Source organism: Coregonus lavaretus (genome assembly GCF_964263955.1).
Source record: "Coregonus lavaretus genome assembly, chromosome: 31".
NCBI classification, from domain to species: domain Eukaryota; kingdom Metazoa; phylum Chordata; class Actinopteri; order Salmoniformes; family Salmonidae; genus Coregonus; species Coregonus lavaretus.
Window position 1 is genome coordinate 15,053,185 of NC_140018.1, and position 18,807 is coordinate 15,071,991.

Genomic DNA, 18,807 nt, shown 5'->3' on the forward strand with positions numbered 1-18,807 from the left:
CCCAAATACAGGTGTGCCAAGCTTGTAGCGTTATACCCAAGAAGACTCGAGGCTGTAATCGCTGCCAAAGGTACTTCAACAAACTACTGAGTAAAGGGTCTGAATACTTTTGTAAATGTGATATTTCAGTTTTTTATTTGTAATAAATTTGCAACAATTTAAAAAAACCTGTTTTTGATTTGTCATTATGGGGTATTGTGTGTAGATTGAATTAAATCCATTTTAGAATAAGGCTGTAACGTAACAAAATGTGGAAAAAGTGAAGGGGTCTGAATACTTTTTGAATGCTACTAGCGTCAACAGCACTCTGTAGGGTAGCACCATGGTGTAGCCGGAGGACAGCTAGCTTCAGTCCTCCTCTGGGTACATTGACTTCAATACAAAACTTAAGCAGCTCATTGTTCTCACCCCCTTCCATAGACTTACACAGTAATTATGACAACTTCCGGAGCTCCAACCTATCAGAGCTCTTGCAGCATGAACTGACATGTTGTCCACCCAATCAAATGATCGTAGAATGAATCTAGTACTGGAAGCATAAGCTACAGCTAGCTAGCACTGCAGTGCATAAAATGTGGTGAGTAGTTGACTCAAACAGAGAGAAAGACAAAAGTTGAACAGTGAACAAATTAATTTCTTCCAAAATTAAGGAGAAGCAAGAGAGAGAGAGAGAGAGAGAGAGAGAGAGAGATATATTTCATATCATATTTTTTTCACTTTCACTTACTTAGCTAGCATTAAATGCAGCTAGCTAGTATAGCCTACTCAAACACCTGGCCTAAACAGAGAGGGATGCTATGTTAGCTAGCTGGCTATGGCTATCCAGCACTGGAACTCTTCCAAGTCAAGGTAAGCTTTTGGTTGTATTAATTTATTGCCACCGGGGCCCACCGGTGTAACTGCTAAAGTGCATGCTGCTGACTGTACAATTACACTGTACTGCATAATTGTAGCAGGTTTACTAATGTGTTAGTTCTAGTAGCTATGTTGACTATGATGTGACAACGATGTAGGCTGTGTTGTAGCGGTTAGCAGTCATGATATGAAGGTTTGGCTTGGAAATGTTTTTTCGCCTGGTCACAGACAGCTGATGTGTTGTGCACTGAAGTCCACAAGCGAAGGGAAAAGGTGAGAGGAGAAGAGCGCGTAGATATAAATAAATAGTTTGTATGTGGCTGCTATGAAAGTGAACTGTGTGGGTGTGTGATCAGGGGTGTATTCATTGTATTCAAAATTAAATAATCCTCCCTCATCTTAAACGGCACCAACTGCCACTGTCTACTACACTCCCTCAATTTGCTTGTTTGTTTGTTTTCTTTCCCTTTGTGTCAGATTTTAAATGAAGTTCATTTAGACATGCATCTGGGATGAAGAAGAAATACTAGAGACAGAGACAAAGAAAATAAATGACTACATATACAGAGCTCCTCTAAGCTATGCTGTTCTCTTCTCTAGCGAGTTGGTGTTGATGTGGCTGTCTGGGTTGGTGGGTGGTGGCTATACTGTCTCTCTCTCTCTCTCCATCTGTAATGTGGCTACACTCACTGGCTCTCTTTCTCTCTGTGCTGCTGGCTGCAGCAGCCTTGAATACCTGTACTGTTGACAGCTACCCTCCAATTAGAGAGTGAGTCAGCCAGCAGCCAATTACCACTGACAAGAGCAAACACTGAGTGTACAAGACATTAAGAACACCTGCTCTTTCCATGGCATAGACTGACCAGGTGAATCCAGGTGAAAGATATGATCCCTTATGGGTGTAACTTGTTAAATCCACTTCAATCAGTGTAGATGAAGTGGAGGAGACAGGTTAAAGAAGGATTTTTAAACCTTGAGACATTTCAGACATGGATTGTGTGTGACATTTAGAGGGTGAATGGGCAAGACAAAATATTTAAGTGCCTTTGAACGGGGTATGGTAGTTGGTATTAGGTGCCAGGCGCATCAGTTTGTGGTGGGGAGGGGGTGGGTGCAACTCAATATTAGGAAGGTGTTTCTAATGTTTGATATACTCAGTGTGTGTGTGTGGGGGGGGTGTCTGTGCCATGTTTGGCCATTTTAAAGGTCTAAGAGAAACCGTGAAATCTAAGGAAAATTACCACTATTTTGGAGTGGTAACGTTTTTAGCACTGATAGAAACACAGGGAAACATTTCCCCACATTTTCAAGGTCCACCACACAAATATTGTTAACACTTAATAATCCTCCACTGACACGTTTCTGAATTCTGGGTGGTTTTTTGTTTTATTTTTTAGAAAGGTTAGCCAACAGAATCATATCTTCCCTCTCTTAATTGAGTTCACGCCAGAAACACATGAAATTGATTAGTCACAGTTACATTTGCCTCTGAGGCTCTATGTGCATTTATATGCGTATCCCAAACCACCGTCACTCTTCCCCCCATCAGATATTCACAATCAAAACAACCATAATTATTGTTCACTGTGCCTTCCACCCTCCCTCCCATCACCAGTCTAGTCCATGCTCAGCGCCAAAGTAGCTAACTGCATTCGCAGTGCTAAATTCGATACAATGTTATACAGGGACCTCCAATATGTGTCCCCAGAGACGTGGAGTACTGCAACAGCAGGCTATGGCAGAGAGAGATTGGGTTTGGGAAATAGACTATGCGTGTGTGTGTGTGTGTGTGTGTGTGTGTGTGTGTGTGTGTGTGTGTGTGTGTGTGTGTGTGTGTGTGTGTGTGTGTGTGTGTGTGGAGCATTTATTTAACACCCCCATAAATTATTTATGAGTTGTTGCCAAGGTAGACATGCATCGCTACTTTCACATCAGAGTTTGCGATAAAGAAAAATTGACATTTTCTCTCTCTCTTCATGCTGTTGCTGTACCCTGCTGTACTGTATATACCTTTAAATACAGTGTATTCGGAACGTATTCAGAACTCTTGACTTTTTTCACATTTTGTTACGTTACAGCCTTATTCTAAAATGGATTAAAAACAAAAACAAATCTAATCAATCGACACACAATACCCCATGATGACAAAGCAAGAACAGGTTTTTAGAAATGTTTGCAAATTTATTACAAATAAAATACTGAAATATCACATTTACACAAGTATTCAGACCCTTTACTCAGTACTTTGTTGAAGCACCTTTGGCAGCGATTACAGCATCGAGTCTTCTTGGGTATGACGCTACAAGCTTGGGCACACCTGTATTTGGGGAGTTTCTCCCATTCTTCTCTGCAGATCCTCTCAAGATCTGTCAGGTTGGATGGGTAGCGTCGCTACATAGCTATTTTCAGGTCTGTCCAGAGATGTTCGATCGGGTTCAAGTCCGGGCTCTGGCTGGGCCACTCAAGGACATTCAGAGACTTGTCCCGAAGCTACTCCTGCGTTGTCTTGGCTGTGTGCTTAGGGTCGTTGTCCTGTTGGAAGGTGAACCTTCGCCCCAGTCTGAGGTCCTGAGCGCTCTGGAGCAGGTTTTCATCAAGGATCTCTCTGTACTTTGCTCCGTTAAATCTTTCCCTCGATCCTGACTAGTCTCCCAGTCCCTGCCGCTGAAAAACATCCACACAGCATTATGCTACCACCACCATGCTTCACCGTAGGGATGGTATTGGCCAGATGATGAGCAGTGCCTGGTTTCCTCCAGACTTGACGCTTGGCATTCAGACCAAAGAGTTCAATCTTGGTTTCATCAGACCAGAGTCCTTTAGGTGCCTTTTGGCAAACTCCAAGCGGGCTGTCATGTGCCTTTTACTGGGGAGTGGCTTCCGTCTGGCCACTCTACCATAAAGGCCTGATTGGTGGAGTGCTGCAGAGATGGTTGTCCTTCTGGAAGGTTCTCCCATCTCCACAGAGGAACTCTGGAGCTCTGTCAGAGTGACCATCGGGTTCTTGGTCACCTCCCTGACCAAGGCCCTTCTCCCCCGATTGCTCAGTTTGGCCAGGCAGCCAGCCCTAGGAAGAGTCTTGGTGGTTCCAAACTTCTTCCATTTAAGAATGATGGAGGCCACTGTGATCTTGGGGACTTTCAATGCTGCATAAATGTTTTGGAACCCTTCCCCAGATCTGTGCCTCGACATAATCCTGTCTCGGAGCTCTACGGACAATTCCTTCGACCTCATGGCTTGGTTTTTGCTCTGACATGCACTGTCAACTGTGGGACCTTATATAGATAGGTGTGTGCCTTTCCAAATCATGTCCAATCAATTGAATTTACCACAAGTAAACTCCAATCAAGTTGTAGAAACATCTCAAGGACGATCAATGGAAACAGGATGCACCTGAGCTCAATTTCGAGTCTCATAGCAAAGGGTCTGAATACTTACGTAAATAAGGTATTTCTGTTTTTTCTGAAAACCTGTTTTCACTTCGTCAATATGGGGTATTGTGTGTAGATTGATGACCCAATAAAAAAAAATCAATTTTAGAATAAGACTGTAATGTAACAAAATGTGAAAAAAGTAAAGGGGTCTGAATACTTTTCGAATGCACTGTACCTCATCATGAAAACACGGACCCAACCACATTTAGACTAAGACTGTTAAACACCTACCACTGCTACTACTATTATTCTCACCACATCACAGCTAGGCTAGTTGAATCACTGGAGGCAGCACCCTTCCTTTTATTCCAGTAAATTGCTATTAAATATATTCAAGTCCAAATTCCCACATGCATCAAGTGGTCAATTAGAGATCAGTGTGTGTGTGTGAGCACTGGCTAGATGATTGACTGATCCTCAATGTTGTGAGACGTTGTTGTGGAAGAGCTGCTGAACAAACAGTTAGATAATTGATGTCTAAAACACAACAGAGCTTTCAGCCGAGTGCCAGGAGAGAGAACAAACGAACAAATCCCCTGACTGTTTCAGATGATCTAGTTCCAGTTTGATAGCTAACGCATTTGTATATTTATGAAGCCATGAATTAATTGGCGGGGTAGAGCCTTAATCACATGCACCGTCTTCTGAGGGAAAGAATTGATTGTAAAAGAGTTTCCTAAAAAGTAAAAAAGTAAGAGATTTATTATGCGTTCCCTTGTTCCCTTGTTTTGACCCATTTGACACGAGCAGACAGTGGCCGTGGGCGTGGCCAATGGCGCGGCTCCCACCGAAAATGTAAGAGTCTGTCCTCTTGGCCGCAGAGACAACATTTTGCTATTTGAAAGATAATTTCCTGCAACTCTACACATTTCCCACACGAGGATAGAACATTTTACAGTTAGACTGTGTGTGTGTATTGTGTTTGTGGGTGTATGTGTGTGTGTAATTGCTTAATTGTGTATGTGTGCATGCATGCACATGTATTCATTTTCATGCATATGTATGTGTGCGAACTATAAAAACAGAGAATAAGCAAGGGGCCATCATAACAAGGACATTGTTTCAGCCTCAGCGTCTGATCTCACAATGACATCCAAATGCCAACCCAGCATGCTCTTTCTGATCATTTCAATGTCATTCACCAGTCCTTCATACTAGAAAAAAAACAAGGCATCAATTGGAGAGAGAGATGTCCTTGACAATGTTTTTCAGCTTTTAATTAAAGTCTGTGGTATGTTAGGAATATTCAAATTCCTCTTGTAAAGCCTCTTGTTCAGTGAAACATAACAAGATGCAATTTAGTCTCACAAATCAACTATAAAATACTTTGTGGAACTACTATTGAGTATAATCACACAAAAAAGCTGTAGAACTATCGTTGCCTTCTCTGTGACATTTTATGTGATATATGCTGGAATTAAAACTGTGATCTCATTTGCTTTGAGGTCAAACATGCATAAAATGTTCCACTATAATTTAATTGTAAAATTAATACATTTTAAAATGTTATTAAAAATCATATTTGTGCATGTCAATATCCCACGCTCAATCAGTTTCAGCTAGCAGCTCGTTTTTCCTGCAGTCAGAGCAGAGTTTTATGAATAAAACAATATGTCTAAGAAACTTAAAAGTGCTGATGACTTATCTTAACTTCGGTTCTATTGAAGGACAGGACTCGGCCAGAATGTGTCATTTGTGGCGAGAAGCTAGCTAATGACAGCATTAAGCCAAGCAAAATGCAACGACACCAGGAAACAAAACACCAGGAGACTATTGGTGAAGGTCAGGATTTTTTTGAGAGGAAGAAGCAGTTGGCACTATCAAAAAGATCCACTGACATCAGAAAAGTTTTAAAGAGCAGGCAGTGATTTACACAGAGCCACAGAGGCGTCATTTGAGTGTTCACTATTAATTGCCAAGGCTAAACAGCCGCAAAATATTGGAGAGCAGCTAATCAAATCCGCCTGCCTGAAAATTGTAGAGAGAGGCTGTGTGGCCCACAGGTGGTGGATAAAGTGAGAACCGTCCCACTCTCTGACAACACTGTCAAAGACAGAATTGATCAAATGGCTGGAGATTGTCAAAACCAGCTGCACGAGAAGCTTAGGAATGTTCCCTTCGCCATTCAGTTGGATGAAACAACAACAGTGTCAGACGAATCCGTGCTCATCGTTTATGTTCAATATATTGACGGTGATGACTTGAAACAAGACATTCTTATGTCTACCAATCTAGCCACAAAAACAACAGGCCAAGATATTTTTATAGCTATGGACTCATATCTCTCGTCCAACAATCTGCCCTACGAGAATATTGTTGCATGCTGCACTGATGGGGCTGCAGCGTTGATGGGCAAAAACAAGGGATTTAACAGCCGATTGAAGGAAAAAGCCCCGGGGTGCGCAATTTTCCACTGCCTGCTACATCGCCAAGCATTGGCCAGTAAAAAACTTACGGAAGACCTTAGTAACACCCTGACAACTGTTGTTAAAGTTGTAAACTTCATTAAGGCTCGCCCTACTAACAAGAGACTGTTTGCCCAGCTGTGTGAGGATGAAGCGCATCTAACACTGCTGTTACACACAGACGTACACTGGTTGTCACGTGGACAAGTGCTTGTGCGCTTTATGGGGGAGCTCAGCTTTTCTTAGAAACAAGTAGGGGGGGCTCCAAGGAAAAAAGGTTGGGAACCACTGCTGTAGTGTACATATCTGTGCAGTATCACTCGACTAGCCAACGCCCCCACAACATGCCCTAATAAACTGAATCTAGTATCACTCGACTAGCCAACGCCCCCACAACATGCCCTAATAAACTGAATCTAATATCACTCAACTAGCCAACACCCCCACAACATGCCCTAATAAACTGAATCTAAACCCAGATTCATAAAATGGGTCAAAAGGGTAGCAACATGGCACGGGGAGGAGAGGAGTAGAGATATCTATCTCTCTGTCTCTCTCTCTGTCTGTCCGTCCCCCCCCCCCCCCCCCCTCCCTCCCTCCAGGGCCGTAGCTACATATGAGGACAACGAGGTCCGGACCTCGGTAATTTCTTCAAATAAAAACAATTACATATTTTTTTTAAAGAACTCAGTCAGGGTTTCAACTTACTGTTGAGATTTCGAATAGTAGAATACACAAGGTGCAATTTCGAAACTTGGTTGTGCATCAGAAATGTTTCTCTTGTTATATCTCACTCACTGACAGTCACTCTATTAGCCCCTGTCAGTTAAAGGTAGACGTAGATGCAGAAAGTAAACAGCATAGTGGGTAAATTTCCAAAACAACTAAGAGTGTTGAAGCGTGAGGCTCAACTTCTCTGCTGTTTTGGTCTCGTGGCTTCCACGCTGTGAACAGCATGAAGTGAACCTGTGCACATGCGCAGATACTGTGTGTGACTGTGTGAGAGCGAAGTCTTCCATCTCACTCATTATATGCGGTGCTGCTCGTGGCAACGTCATTTGGCTGAGTCTACCTTATTTTAATATTTGATTTTGTAGCCCTTTTTCTCCCTAATTTCGTGATATCCAATTGGTAGTTACAGTCTTGTCCCATCGTTGCAACTCCCGTATGGACTCGGGAGAGGCGAAGGTCAAGAGCCATGCATCCTCCGAAACCCTGCCAAGCCACACTGCTTCTTGACACACTGCTCGCTTAACTCGGAGGAAACACCGTAAAATTGGCAACCATGTCAACGTGCATGCGCCCGGGCCCGCCACAGGAGTCACTAGAGTACGATAGGACAAGGAAACCCAGCTGGCCAAACCCTCCCCTAACCCGGACGACGCTGGGCCAATTGTGTGCCGCCTCATGGGTCTCCCGGTCGTGACCAGCTGCGACACAGCCTGGGATCGAACCCAGATCTGTAGTGACGCTCAAGCACTGCGATGCAGTGCCTTAGACCGCTGCGCCACTCAGGAGGCCTGCTGTGTCTACCTTTAAAACATTTTTGATTGGTAAATTAGTCTAGTTAGTCTAGTCAGCTATCTAAACTTGTAGTAATCATGGCCGAATTACCGACCGGGGTACCCACATTCATTTTGTTAGTCATTCTCACTCAGATATCATATTAACATGTCATAAGTCATGGCAAAATGTGTAGAATTGCAAGAAATTAGCTTTTAAAACTGCAAAAATGTCTCCCCAACACTGGTTCTGTCAGGCACAGAGATCATGCCACACACACCGGGGGATAATCCTAAAGGGGAAAATGGAGACTTAGAGATCATCTCTGCAAGGCTGAGACGAGGCTGAGACGAGGCTGAGACTGAGACGAGGCTGAGACTGAGACGAGGCTGAGACGAGGCTGAGACTGAGATGAGGCTGAGACAAGGCTGAGACTGAGACAAGGCTGAGACGAGGCTGAGACTGAGACAAGGCTGAGACTAGGCTGAGACTGAGACAAGGCTGAGACGAGGCTGAGACTGAGACGAGGCTGAGACGAGGCTGAGACGAGGCTGAGACTGAGACTGAGACGAGGCTGAGACTGAGACGAGGCTGAGACGAGGCTGAGACTGAGACGAGGCTGAGACTAGGCTGAGACGAGGCTGAGACTGAGACGAGGCTGAGACTGAGACGAGGCTGAGACAAGGCTGAGACTGAGACAAGGCTGAGACGAGGCTGAGACTGAGACGAGGCTGAGACGAGGCTGAGACGAGGCTGAGACTGAGACTGAGACGAGGCTGAGACTGAGACGAGGCTGAGACGAGGCTGAGACTGAGACGAGGCTGAGACGAGGCTGAGACAAGGCTGAGACGAGGCTGAGACTGAGACTGAGACGAGGCTGAGACTGAGACGAGGCTGAGACAAGGCTGAGACTGAGACAAGGCTGAGATGGGGCCGCCTCTAAAGAACAGCACCCTTCACTTCACAGCCTTCTCTGAGAAAAGGGTATAAACATAATCTGTTAGGCAGGAATCACAGGCAGGCCTCCTCCGTCCCACTATACTGACCTACTTCACCATAATGCACCCCATGCTGGTAGCCCAGGCTGTCCTAGGCTGTCCTAGGCCTACCCAAGCAACACTGGGGATGAGGGATCAGCCAAGGAGGTGAGAAGTCTCCCTATCAAATGTTCATAATGTAGCCCTAGGTCCTTATTCAATCTGAACCATTTTCTGTGATTACATAGACAAGTCCTAATCTAGTGAGAAAGTAGCCCATTAATTTAGGGAGATCATGAATCTGCTCACTCCATTATGTTCTGTCTGTACTGTACAATAAGCCACTGTGTGAGGAAATAGTGAATATGCAGGAATTACTTCCTGTTCTTTCATTCCTCAGAGATGGAGATAGGGAAGAGGAGAGATAAAAGCCTGTGAAAAGCAGGACAGGGCTAAATGTGTCCTCGTACTCCTCTCTCTCTCCTTAAATGTTTCATTTAATTAAGCTGGGAGAAAAACCAGAGCCCAGTCGTTAAGGAAATGGAAAAGGCACTGCCTCAGAGAGAGAAAGAAAGAAAGAAAGAAAGAAAGAAAGAAAGAAAGAAAGAAAGAAAGAAAGAAAGAAAGAAAGAAAGAAAGAAAGAAAGAAAGAAAGAAAGAAAGAAAGAAAGAAAGAAAGAAAGAAAGAAAGAAAGAAAGAAAGAAAGAAAGAAAGAAAGAATACTGATTCACCTCCATCTCTCAGACACAAAAGTCCCTGGGCTGCCAATGTGCCTGTCTGCCTGTCTTCCTGTCTGTCTCTCTGCCTGTCTGCCTGTCTTCCTGTCTGTCTCTCTGCCTGTCTGCCTGTCTTCCTGTCTGTCTCTCTGCCTGTCTTCCTGTCTGTCTCTCTGCCTGTCTGCCTGTCTTCCTGTCTGTCTCTCTGCCTGCCTGCCTGCCTACCTGCCTGCCTGCCTACCTACCTGCCTGCCTGCCTGCAAAATAGGAAACACAAAAATCTAAATGTAAAAAAGACTGGGGCTCAAATGAGTGAGTACAACAAGTGGAAAATCAACTTATATAAATGTCTGTAGCAATAACAGCATTGAGGCAGGCAGCATCAGAGGGAGATAGAGGAGACGAATGGTACTAATTGCGAGCAGGTGGGTGGGACTGACTCTGCTCCCCACACAGTCATTCTAATGGGGGAGGTTGGGTAATGGATGGAACAGGCACTGGTGGTGATGACTAAAGGTAGATATGATGCGACTAATAGCCAGCGCTGTTGGGGGAAATAATCTCTTAGCAGTGTTTATTTCCCCCACTAATCATAACTTTGTGTGTCAATCATGATCAAACAGACAGACTCACCGTTGAGTTAACAGAACTGTACTTTACCCAATGGATAATGAAGTAAAGTCAGTAAGCAGGTCAGGCACATTATTCCATACAAGGTAGAGTTATACTATGAGTGAGAGGAGACAGCTCGCAGGGGTTCTAGAGCTATAGATGCTTCTCTCCACAGCTCAGTTCGCTATGCTGGGAGCCTGTGTAGAGTAGACTAGTGTGTCTAGCTCACTCCGGAGTCAGAGCTCAACGCACAGCGTGATACTACTCCCTTCACACCCAGATCTATGATTCCCTCTACGCAACGTCCCCTGTCCTGACATGAGGTGTTAGTGCCCCCTTGTGATGGGACACCTGTTCAGTATTCACACCCAACCACATCCTGGGGCCGAATATACAGTTCCTCTCACATGCCTCCAACACCACCCAAGAAATCACGCCATCAGACATCAAATCTAATGAAAGTAACTAATCAGAACCCTAAACCCAGAAGGTCTGAGCCTGGGACCCATGGCTGTGATAAGAACAATATAACCAATACTGAACCATACATCTATTTAGACAAACCCAACCACACAGCAGGCAGCATTAAATTGATTTATTTTTCTCTGCTTTTTATTTTCTATCTAGTGACGGCCAGGGCACAAAATGTAATTGAAGAAATAATGCTGCAAGTAATATACTTTCATCCATTCAGCGAGGGAGCAGCAATTGCATTCATTCTTGTTTACGCTCAATGGAAACCTGCAAGCACTCTGAATGCTACAATGGCCTGCAACTCATACAAATGTCCTCCTCGCTTCAATATCGGCTGAAACTCACTAACCTCTGTGAGCATTTTTGAGGATTGTGTTTTGTAAGATAGAGAGAGAGAGTTGCCTTGGTTTATTTTATGTGAAGGAATCACTTTTTCATGCTTTTGCTAGGCACAATGATAACCCAGACAATCTAATGTAGGGAACCAGACATTCAAAATACCTGCTTGGATTATTCACTTTTAATGGCAAATCCATGGGTGACAGACTTTCAGCAAAAGTGCTCCATGTAAATGCAGCTCCACAAAACGTTTTTTAAGAAAGTAAATATTTGAGTTACCTAAGATGATCCTGAGTAAGGTTTTAATGTTCAGCCAAAAAGAAAGGGGGAAAGACTCATTTTCTGGGCTGTCGGATGTCATCAAGGAAGAATTGCAGATTTATTGTGATCTAGTGCTGCATAATTGTATAACAGTAAGAAGAGAGAGAGAGAGAGAGAGAGAAAGGGATATTAAACATGTAACAAAGAGCTCCCAGACACAATGAGAGCCATCCACCATAGTGACATGGCATGCAACACCACACCCATCCTAACTACATTCCACTTTTGCTTAGCTGTGCCTTGATGCATAATACAATTATTTACAAATCACATTCTCTTTCTGAATACATTTATCTATCTATGCTGATATGAAACTGACTGAAGTCATGAAAACACTTTGATTCAAACTACAGACCTAGGCATTTCTTTAATCCCCAGAGATCTCTACAGACAGACCTGTCATGCACAGATTGCGACAGGAACCAAAAGACTGACATAATGGCCAGAGCAAAAGACAGAACGCTCTGTAGCGAAGCCATGGAGACGATCAATCTGCAACAGTCTGATTCCTTCCCCCGCCAGTTACCCTCGGCAACATCACAGAGAGACGGAGACAAAGGACAAGCCATATGACTGAGAATAGAATAGAAGAGCAGAGGAGAATGAGTGGTGGAGGTAGGGTTGTGGAGCAGGCCTGGGGCTGCAGGAATAAAGTGTTCCTGTATGAGAGTGCACCTGGCCCTCGTCTGAAGAGCACGCGAGTGTTCAACAGAAGAGCTCTAAAACAAGAGTTCTCAGACTCTAAACCTGCCGTCTGTATCTCTCTCTGTCTGATTCCCTTTCTTTCTCTCAGGCTGTTTCTCTCTCTCTGTGATTTTATGTATTTCTGTCAGTCATAGAGAGAGATCCTCTTTCCTGTCTCTCTCTCTCCATTTCTTGTCCTCTCTTTGTCTCACTCAAGTCACTCTCCCTCTATCTCGCTCCCTATTTCAACTATGAGCCCTCCTAACCTTGTTTCATCTCTTTCTCTCTCTGTATCGCTGCCTGTCTTTCACACTCCCTCTAAAACCCTAAGCTCTAAATCCAATCTCTCTCTCATCAACAGCTTCTCACTCAGCTGGCATGCGAGGGCACAAATTAGCATGGAGTAGCAGGCTCTGTTTTGATGAGCTAATATCTGTCAGCCAACCTCCAAGCCTGTGTGACCATGACACTGTAGCCAAGTTTTACACACACACACACACACACACACACACACACACACACACACACGCACACACACACACACAGAAGTTTGGCGTATGTGATGCTCCGTCAGTCTTTCTTTATCTCCCTCTTTCACTGTCCTCTCTCTCTCTCTCTCCTCTCTCTCTCTCTCTCTCTCCTCTCTCTCTCTCTCTCTCTCTCTCTCACTCCTCTCTCTCTCTCTCACTTTCTTTCTCTCTCTAACCCCTCTCTCTCTCACTCACTCACTCCTCTTTTTCTCTCAAGCCTCTCTCTCTCTCTCCTCTCTCTCTCATTCCTCTCTCTCTCTTTCTCTCTCTCTCCTCTCTCTCTCTCTGACCCAGAAGCATGTGGAGCTAAGCCACTGCTTTCATTCTCTCTCCCATGGAGACCACCACACCAGTTAAAAAAAGACCCACTCTCCTATGGACAGAGAGAGAGAGGAATGAATAGGGAAGGAGAGAGGAGAGAGAGAGGGAAGATATGGAGGGAGATAGGGAATGATGGAGAGCAGAGAGGTATGCTGTAGGGAAGGAGAGAGGAGAGAGAGGGAAGATATGGAGGGAGATAGGGAATGATGGAGAGCAGAGAGGTATGCTGTAGGGAAGGAGAGAGGAGAGAGAGGGAAGATATGGAGGGAGATAGGGAATGATGGAGAGCAGAGAGGTATGCTGTAGGGAAGGAGAGAGGAGAGAGAGGGAAGATATGGAGGGAGATAGGGAATGATGGAGAGCAGAGAGGTATGCTGTAGGGAAGGAGAGAGGAGAGAGAGGGAAGATATGGAGGGAGATAGGGAATGATGGAGAGCAGAGAGGTATGCTGTAGGGAAGGAGAGAGGAGAGAGAGGGAAGATATGGAGGGAGATAGGGAATGATGGAGAGCAGAGAGGTATGCTGTAGGGAAGGAGAGAGGAGAGAGAGGGAAGATATGGAGGGAGATAGGGAATGATGGAGAGCAGAGAGGTATGCTGTAGGGAAGGAGAGAGGAGAGAGAGGGAAGATATGGAGGGAGATAGGGAATGATGGAGAGCAGAGAGGTATGCTGTAGGGAAGGAGAGAGAGGAGAGACACTGGAGCTTCATTACGATGGATAATTCATATGGCATGATCTTGGAATAGAGAGAGTGCCTCTGTTTCCCCTCCAAAAACCACTGAATTCCCATACAATAGAATATGACACAAACAACACAAAGAGAACCTGACGAAGGCAACTGCTTTCTCTTCATCCCTGCTGATTAGACATAACAGCCTCCATCTCTAGAGCTGTGAGAGATAAGAGGAGCAACATAAGGGCTCTCCAAGAAGATGGCCCTGATGATGGAGCAGTGTTTGGGCAATGTTTTCAGAAGTGTTTGAGAAGCGTTTGGCAAATCCACTGAGAACAGTACTTACCCTGGCTTAGAGTCTACAACCCCCCCCCCCCTATCACTCTGCCTGTCTCATCAATGTCCTCCTCCTTAGACATAAGCCTGACAGTTAGAAGAACCAATGTCCTTCAACCAACCTCCACACCCAATAAATCACCAATAAATAGAGAGGATGTCATGCAACAAGAAAGGAGGCAGTGGCAGTGGAGGTCAGGTTTTAGACATCACTTTTGATGACAACAGAGGATTGTCGTTGTCCTTGAAGGTCTTGATTAGGGTTGCAAAGCTACTGGTAATTTACCAAAGTTACCGGAATCTTCTGAAATGTTGGTAATTAATAGGTAATCTATGGCAATCTATGGTAACTTTGGTAATTTAAACTTGAATAACTTTTAATATATGTATTCATGTATAGTCCATGGGTTTCTAGTGGATAGACCATATGATTCAAGAGAAAATAACCTAATTAATGAAAAAAGCATCTAATCAACAATGGCATTGTTTTCAATTAACTCTGCAACTCTTCCAACTGCCAACAGTTTGGCTACAAAACATTTACATCAAAGACATATTGACATAGTAAAATAAATAAAAGTGTGTAAAAATATAAATTAATATGAATGTTTCAGCATAAAATATAAACACCAATTGCATTCACTAAGTTGATGGTTTATAGTTAGGATCATGTTTTACAGCTTTGACATTCTATTTTTTATTTTAAAATCATCTTATTTGATTACTTTATCTATTATACATGTAATAAGGCCATACAGAGGGCCAGAAATAATTACAGACACCTGTGATAATCTGATGAACCCAAAAAGGCCACTAGATGTCATCTTATAAAATTCCCCCCCAAAACTTGAAAGTTACTAATATTCTGGTACTTTACTGATGGTGTACTGTATGGTTGTCACACTGTGACTGTAGCTCTCCCTTTCTCCCCTCCCTCTTCTTCTAATGAGAAAGTGGGGGGGAGAGAGAGGGGGAAGGGGTGTTTCGACTTCAAAAGAGCAACTGAAACCCCTTGAACTGTGGAATTTGAAGGCTTTGTTGATTATTTGTAAAGATCATTTTCAACAAATCTTTATTTTCATACCTGTATGCATATAGCTACAGTATGTACATGGTATGTGATACTGGTAGTTCCTGGTAGTCTGTGGAGTGTTTTATGTAGTGGATATAGGTGATTATCCTACAATGCCCTTGCCAATTCTCAAGGTCTCCAAAAGCTACACATTGAAATAACATAATATGAGCAGTGAGGAGACAGCGCTTCCTCTCTAGTTGTGCGTCTTTGACAGAGATACAAATGAATAATTACTGGTGAACATTTCTCACTAGCACTAATGGTATCTGCTTTAATTCAACTTGGTTGCCTTGGTGACATGCGTGTCAGGAAGCAGGTGGCACAAAACCACCCTGCGCCCACTTTTAAATACAAGACAAAAACCACATTGCCCAGAAATCAGTGCCTTACAGGTTTGTGCCTTACCTGCCAATGAGGAGGAACTCTCCTCCAGCCACGCCCAGACGTCTCATGGCCATTAGGAGGCCGCGTACGGTCATTCCCTCACAGAAACACACCACCACGCGGGCCTTGGGCAGACGTTCACGGAGCTTCTTAAGCAGGCGGTCAAAGTGCTTCTCCCCAGCATTGCTGTAGATCTTGTCAGAGTGGGCGATGCACAGACCCTCCTGGGTGGCCAGCTCCTTGAAGGCCTCCATACCACTCTCCCCATAGTTTCCTAGGGTTCAGAGAGAAACAGAGGGGTAAGTCAGCACTGCAGACACAAAATGGCCAACGAGGAGTCACCATTTTGGAACAGAAAATGGAAAATAAAATATACTCTTCCTCAAGTCCCTCCAGGCTGATAGTGACTGGATTCAGCCACACTAACAACTGTGGTAGTCTGATGACTTTGAGTCGTCAGGCCGTGAGTGTATTGTGACTGTGCTGCTGTCCTGATCCATCCTCTGATATAACCAGATAGTCAAGTGGCTACTGATTGCAATCAGGGATGCTGAATGGTGTGGAGAGGGCTACCCTACATTTTCCCATGATTACATCCTAATCAGTTGTACAAGCTCTGCAATACTGTCCTATTTTACATATGTAGACTGTGTCTGAAATGGCATCTTGTTCCCTATGTAGTGCACTGCTTTTGACCAGGGCTGATGAAGCCAAAAGAAGTGCACTGTAGAGGATAGGGTGCCACTTGGGACACAGTCCTAGTAGTGCATAGAGGATGCTGCATAGAGGATGCTGCATAGAGGATTATGTATATTCAAAGTGCTGGCTTCAATCAAAGATGTGTCTGCAATGTTAATGCAGTGCTTTTGTTTACACAATCATAGCCCTCACACACACCTGTCTTATTCTGAAAAATGAGAATGGGCTGAATTGGCAGCACACAAATGCATTACTCTGGCATGATATTATAGACTAGGCCCCAATTGTTAGTTTTCCAGTATAGCAGTTCTATCTGAACAGGTGAATTCACATAAGGGTTGATAAATTCTAAACCCCTTAGATTCATTGCATTTCAATTTAAGTATTTCAGTGTTGTATTTCAGTCAAATTTTTCCTATCAATTAACACATTCACTCAATTTTCATCTCCCCGCAGATACCACATTTTTAACCAATCCAAAAGCATTCCCCAAAGTGCAGAAACACCATTTACCGCATACACTTAATATTCTAAAACTCAAATAGGCAAGTAGGCCTATAGCTTCAAACTGAAGAGATGTGTTTAGTTAGATCCAATTAATCCAATGTTGTGGCCATCACAGTGGGCTAAATCCTCCTGGTAGAAGATTAAAAACACTACTCTTACTGCGGCTACTACTACTGTTATCCTCCACTGCTTCCCTTCACATACAACACCCTTATTATGCCAACACTCTTATCTTTGATCCCAGTGGACTGCTACCTACCAGGTCTGGTGAAGGTCAGATCCCTGGCACCCCCTAGCTGAGCCTCATGGCCCTTCACCTCCACTCTCTCCTGGCCCTGCCTGCCCCTCAACCTGACCGTGACCTGTGAACTTTGTGACTCCCCTACAGGTTTCTAGTCTCGAAAAACCAGACCTTAGGTAACACAGTGACTAAGGTCTGGTTTCAATGATGGACTCTTTTGGCATAGAGGAACTACGTCACTGCCTACGTGCTACGTTGATAAGGGGAAGAAAAACTTTCTGGGGACTCTCCCAACAAATCACGATGCAGACATGCCAGAACGTCGCGATTCAAAACCTAGGTTTTCAGGCAAAACCTTTACAGTTGTTTTGGTTTAGGTAGTTGATGCAAACTAGCCACTTGTGAAAAGCACTCATTAAAAATAACCTCTGTGATCTCCATCTTGCTAGCTACTATTTTGTATTTTATTCAAGCAGATAAAGTAGTGATGTAGGCAGTGACGTAGTTCCTCTATGCAAAAGAGTCCATCATTGAAACCAGACCCTAGTCACTGTGTTGCCTAGGGACGGGTTTGAGACTAACTGGTTTCTAGGTTCCACCTTTACAAGGTGATCCAAAGTTCGACCCTCCCTTTAGGGCCTCTATCACATATCCCTCTAACAACTCCCAGAATTCCTCAGTGTCCACTTCAGAGCCGAGATACACTCCGCCTGTCAATCATTACCTACTCTCACCATTAGGTACATTTCATTGAGGTTTATGCTGAGGAGCCTCGGCTAACTGCTAATGGCAGAGATTTCCTTGTAGTAACTACAGTTTAGCTATCTCCACATCTAATTCTACCTCTTCCACTTACAATAGTGGTAAACTGGTGAAAGAGTTTTATGTGATTGAGCTTACATGGTGTGTGTTTGCATTGTGGAGTACTCTACTGGTATATTAAAAATGTCAGCACTCTGGACAACGCACTCACACACTACCTACCGATAATGACTTCAGACAGGTGCTGCTGAGAAGCTATGTGGGCTGCTGCATTGATGTGCTGGTATTTCCAGTGTTGAGGGGCATTGCCAGAACCCCTTTGCAAGCTGTGCTTAGACTAGACATCCCTCCCAACCAGGGGTTACATACGATGGAAACACACTCAACACAGTAATTCCTCTACATCTGAATAGCAATAACACAGATGGGAGTTGATTTCTATCAATACACATAACGGGGGAACTTTTGGAGGTATTAGTTACACGCATAGAATTAGAATTACTAGTGGGATTCTATTTCTATGATTCCGCCCAGAGATACTTTAAATTCCCACTTAATGATGTGGTTCCACCACCTGTAACCCAGCCTGACAGTAGGCTACACAGCACAGAGTAGAGGGGAAACAGTCCATTAGTGGCCCTGTTATAGAGCCCGCCTGTTCTTTTCTAACGGAATAGAATTAGCATCAAATTAAACATCCTGGGAGACAGAACATCTTAGATCACATCTCATTTCCTTTTTAATATAAATAGATACAAATAAACACCTAAATGCATTTCCATTCAGATAACATTGACAAAAATGTGACTGAATTGTGGCTTGAGAGATTGGATGTGTTGCTGGTGTGTGGGTGTGATGAAAGGCAAAATAACTGACTTTACCTGGGGTGTGTGTGGATACTTATACTGCACCAGATGCCTGGGGTGTGTGTGGATACTTATACTGCACCAGATGCCT

At 44.0% G+C, this 18,807-nt stretch overlaps 1 protein-coding gene across 1 annotated transcript in view; it reads right to left on the reverse strand.

Moving 5' to 3' along the window:
• LOC311106536 (metabotropic glutamate receptor 1-like) overlaps window positions 1-18,807 on the reverse strand; it is a gene marked incomplete at both ends in the record, with an annotated part of 36,378 nt that overhangs the window by 16,311 nt on the left and 1,260 nt on the right. The window contains one exon of the mRNA XM_084148904.1: window positions 15,663-15,915. Coding sequence (XP_084005030.1) covers window positions 15,663-15,915 — 253 coding nt within the window. The remainder of the gene's footprint in view (window positions 1-15,662; window positions 15,916-18,807) is intronic.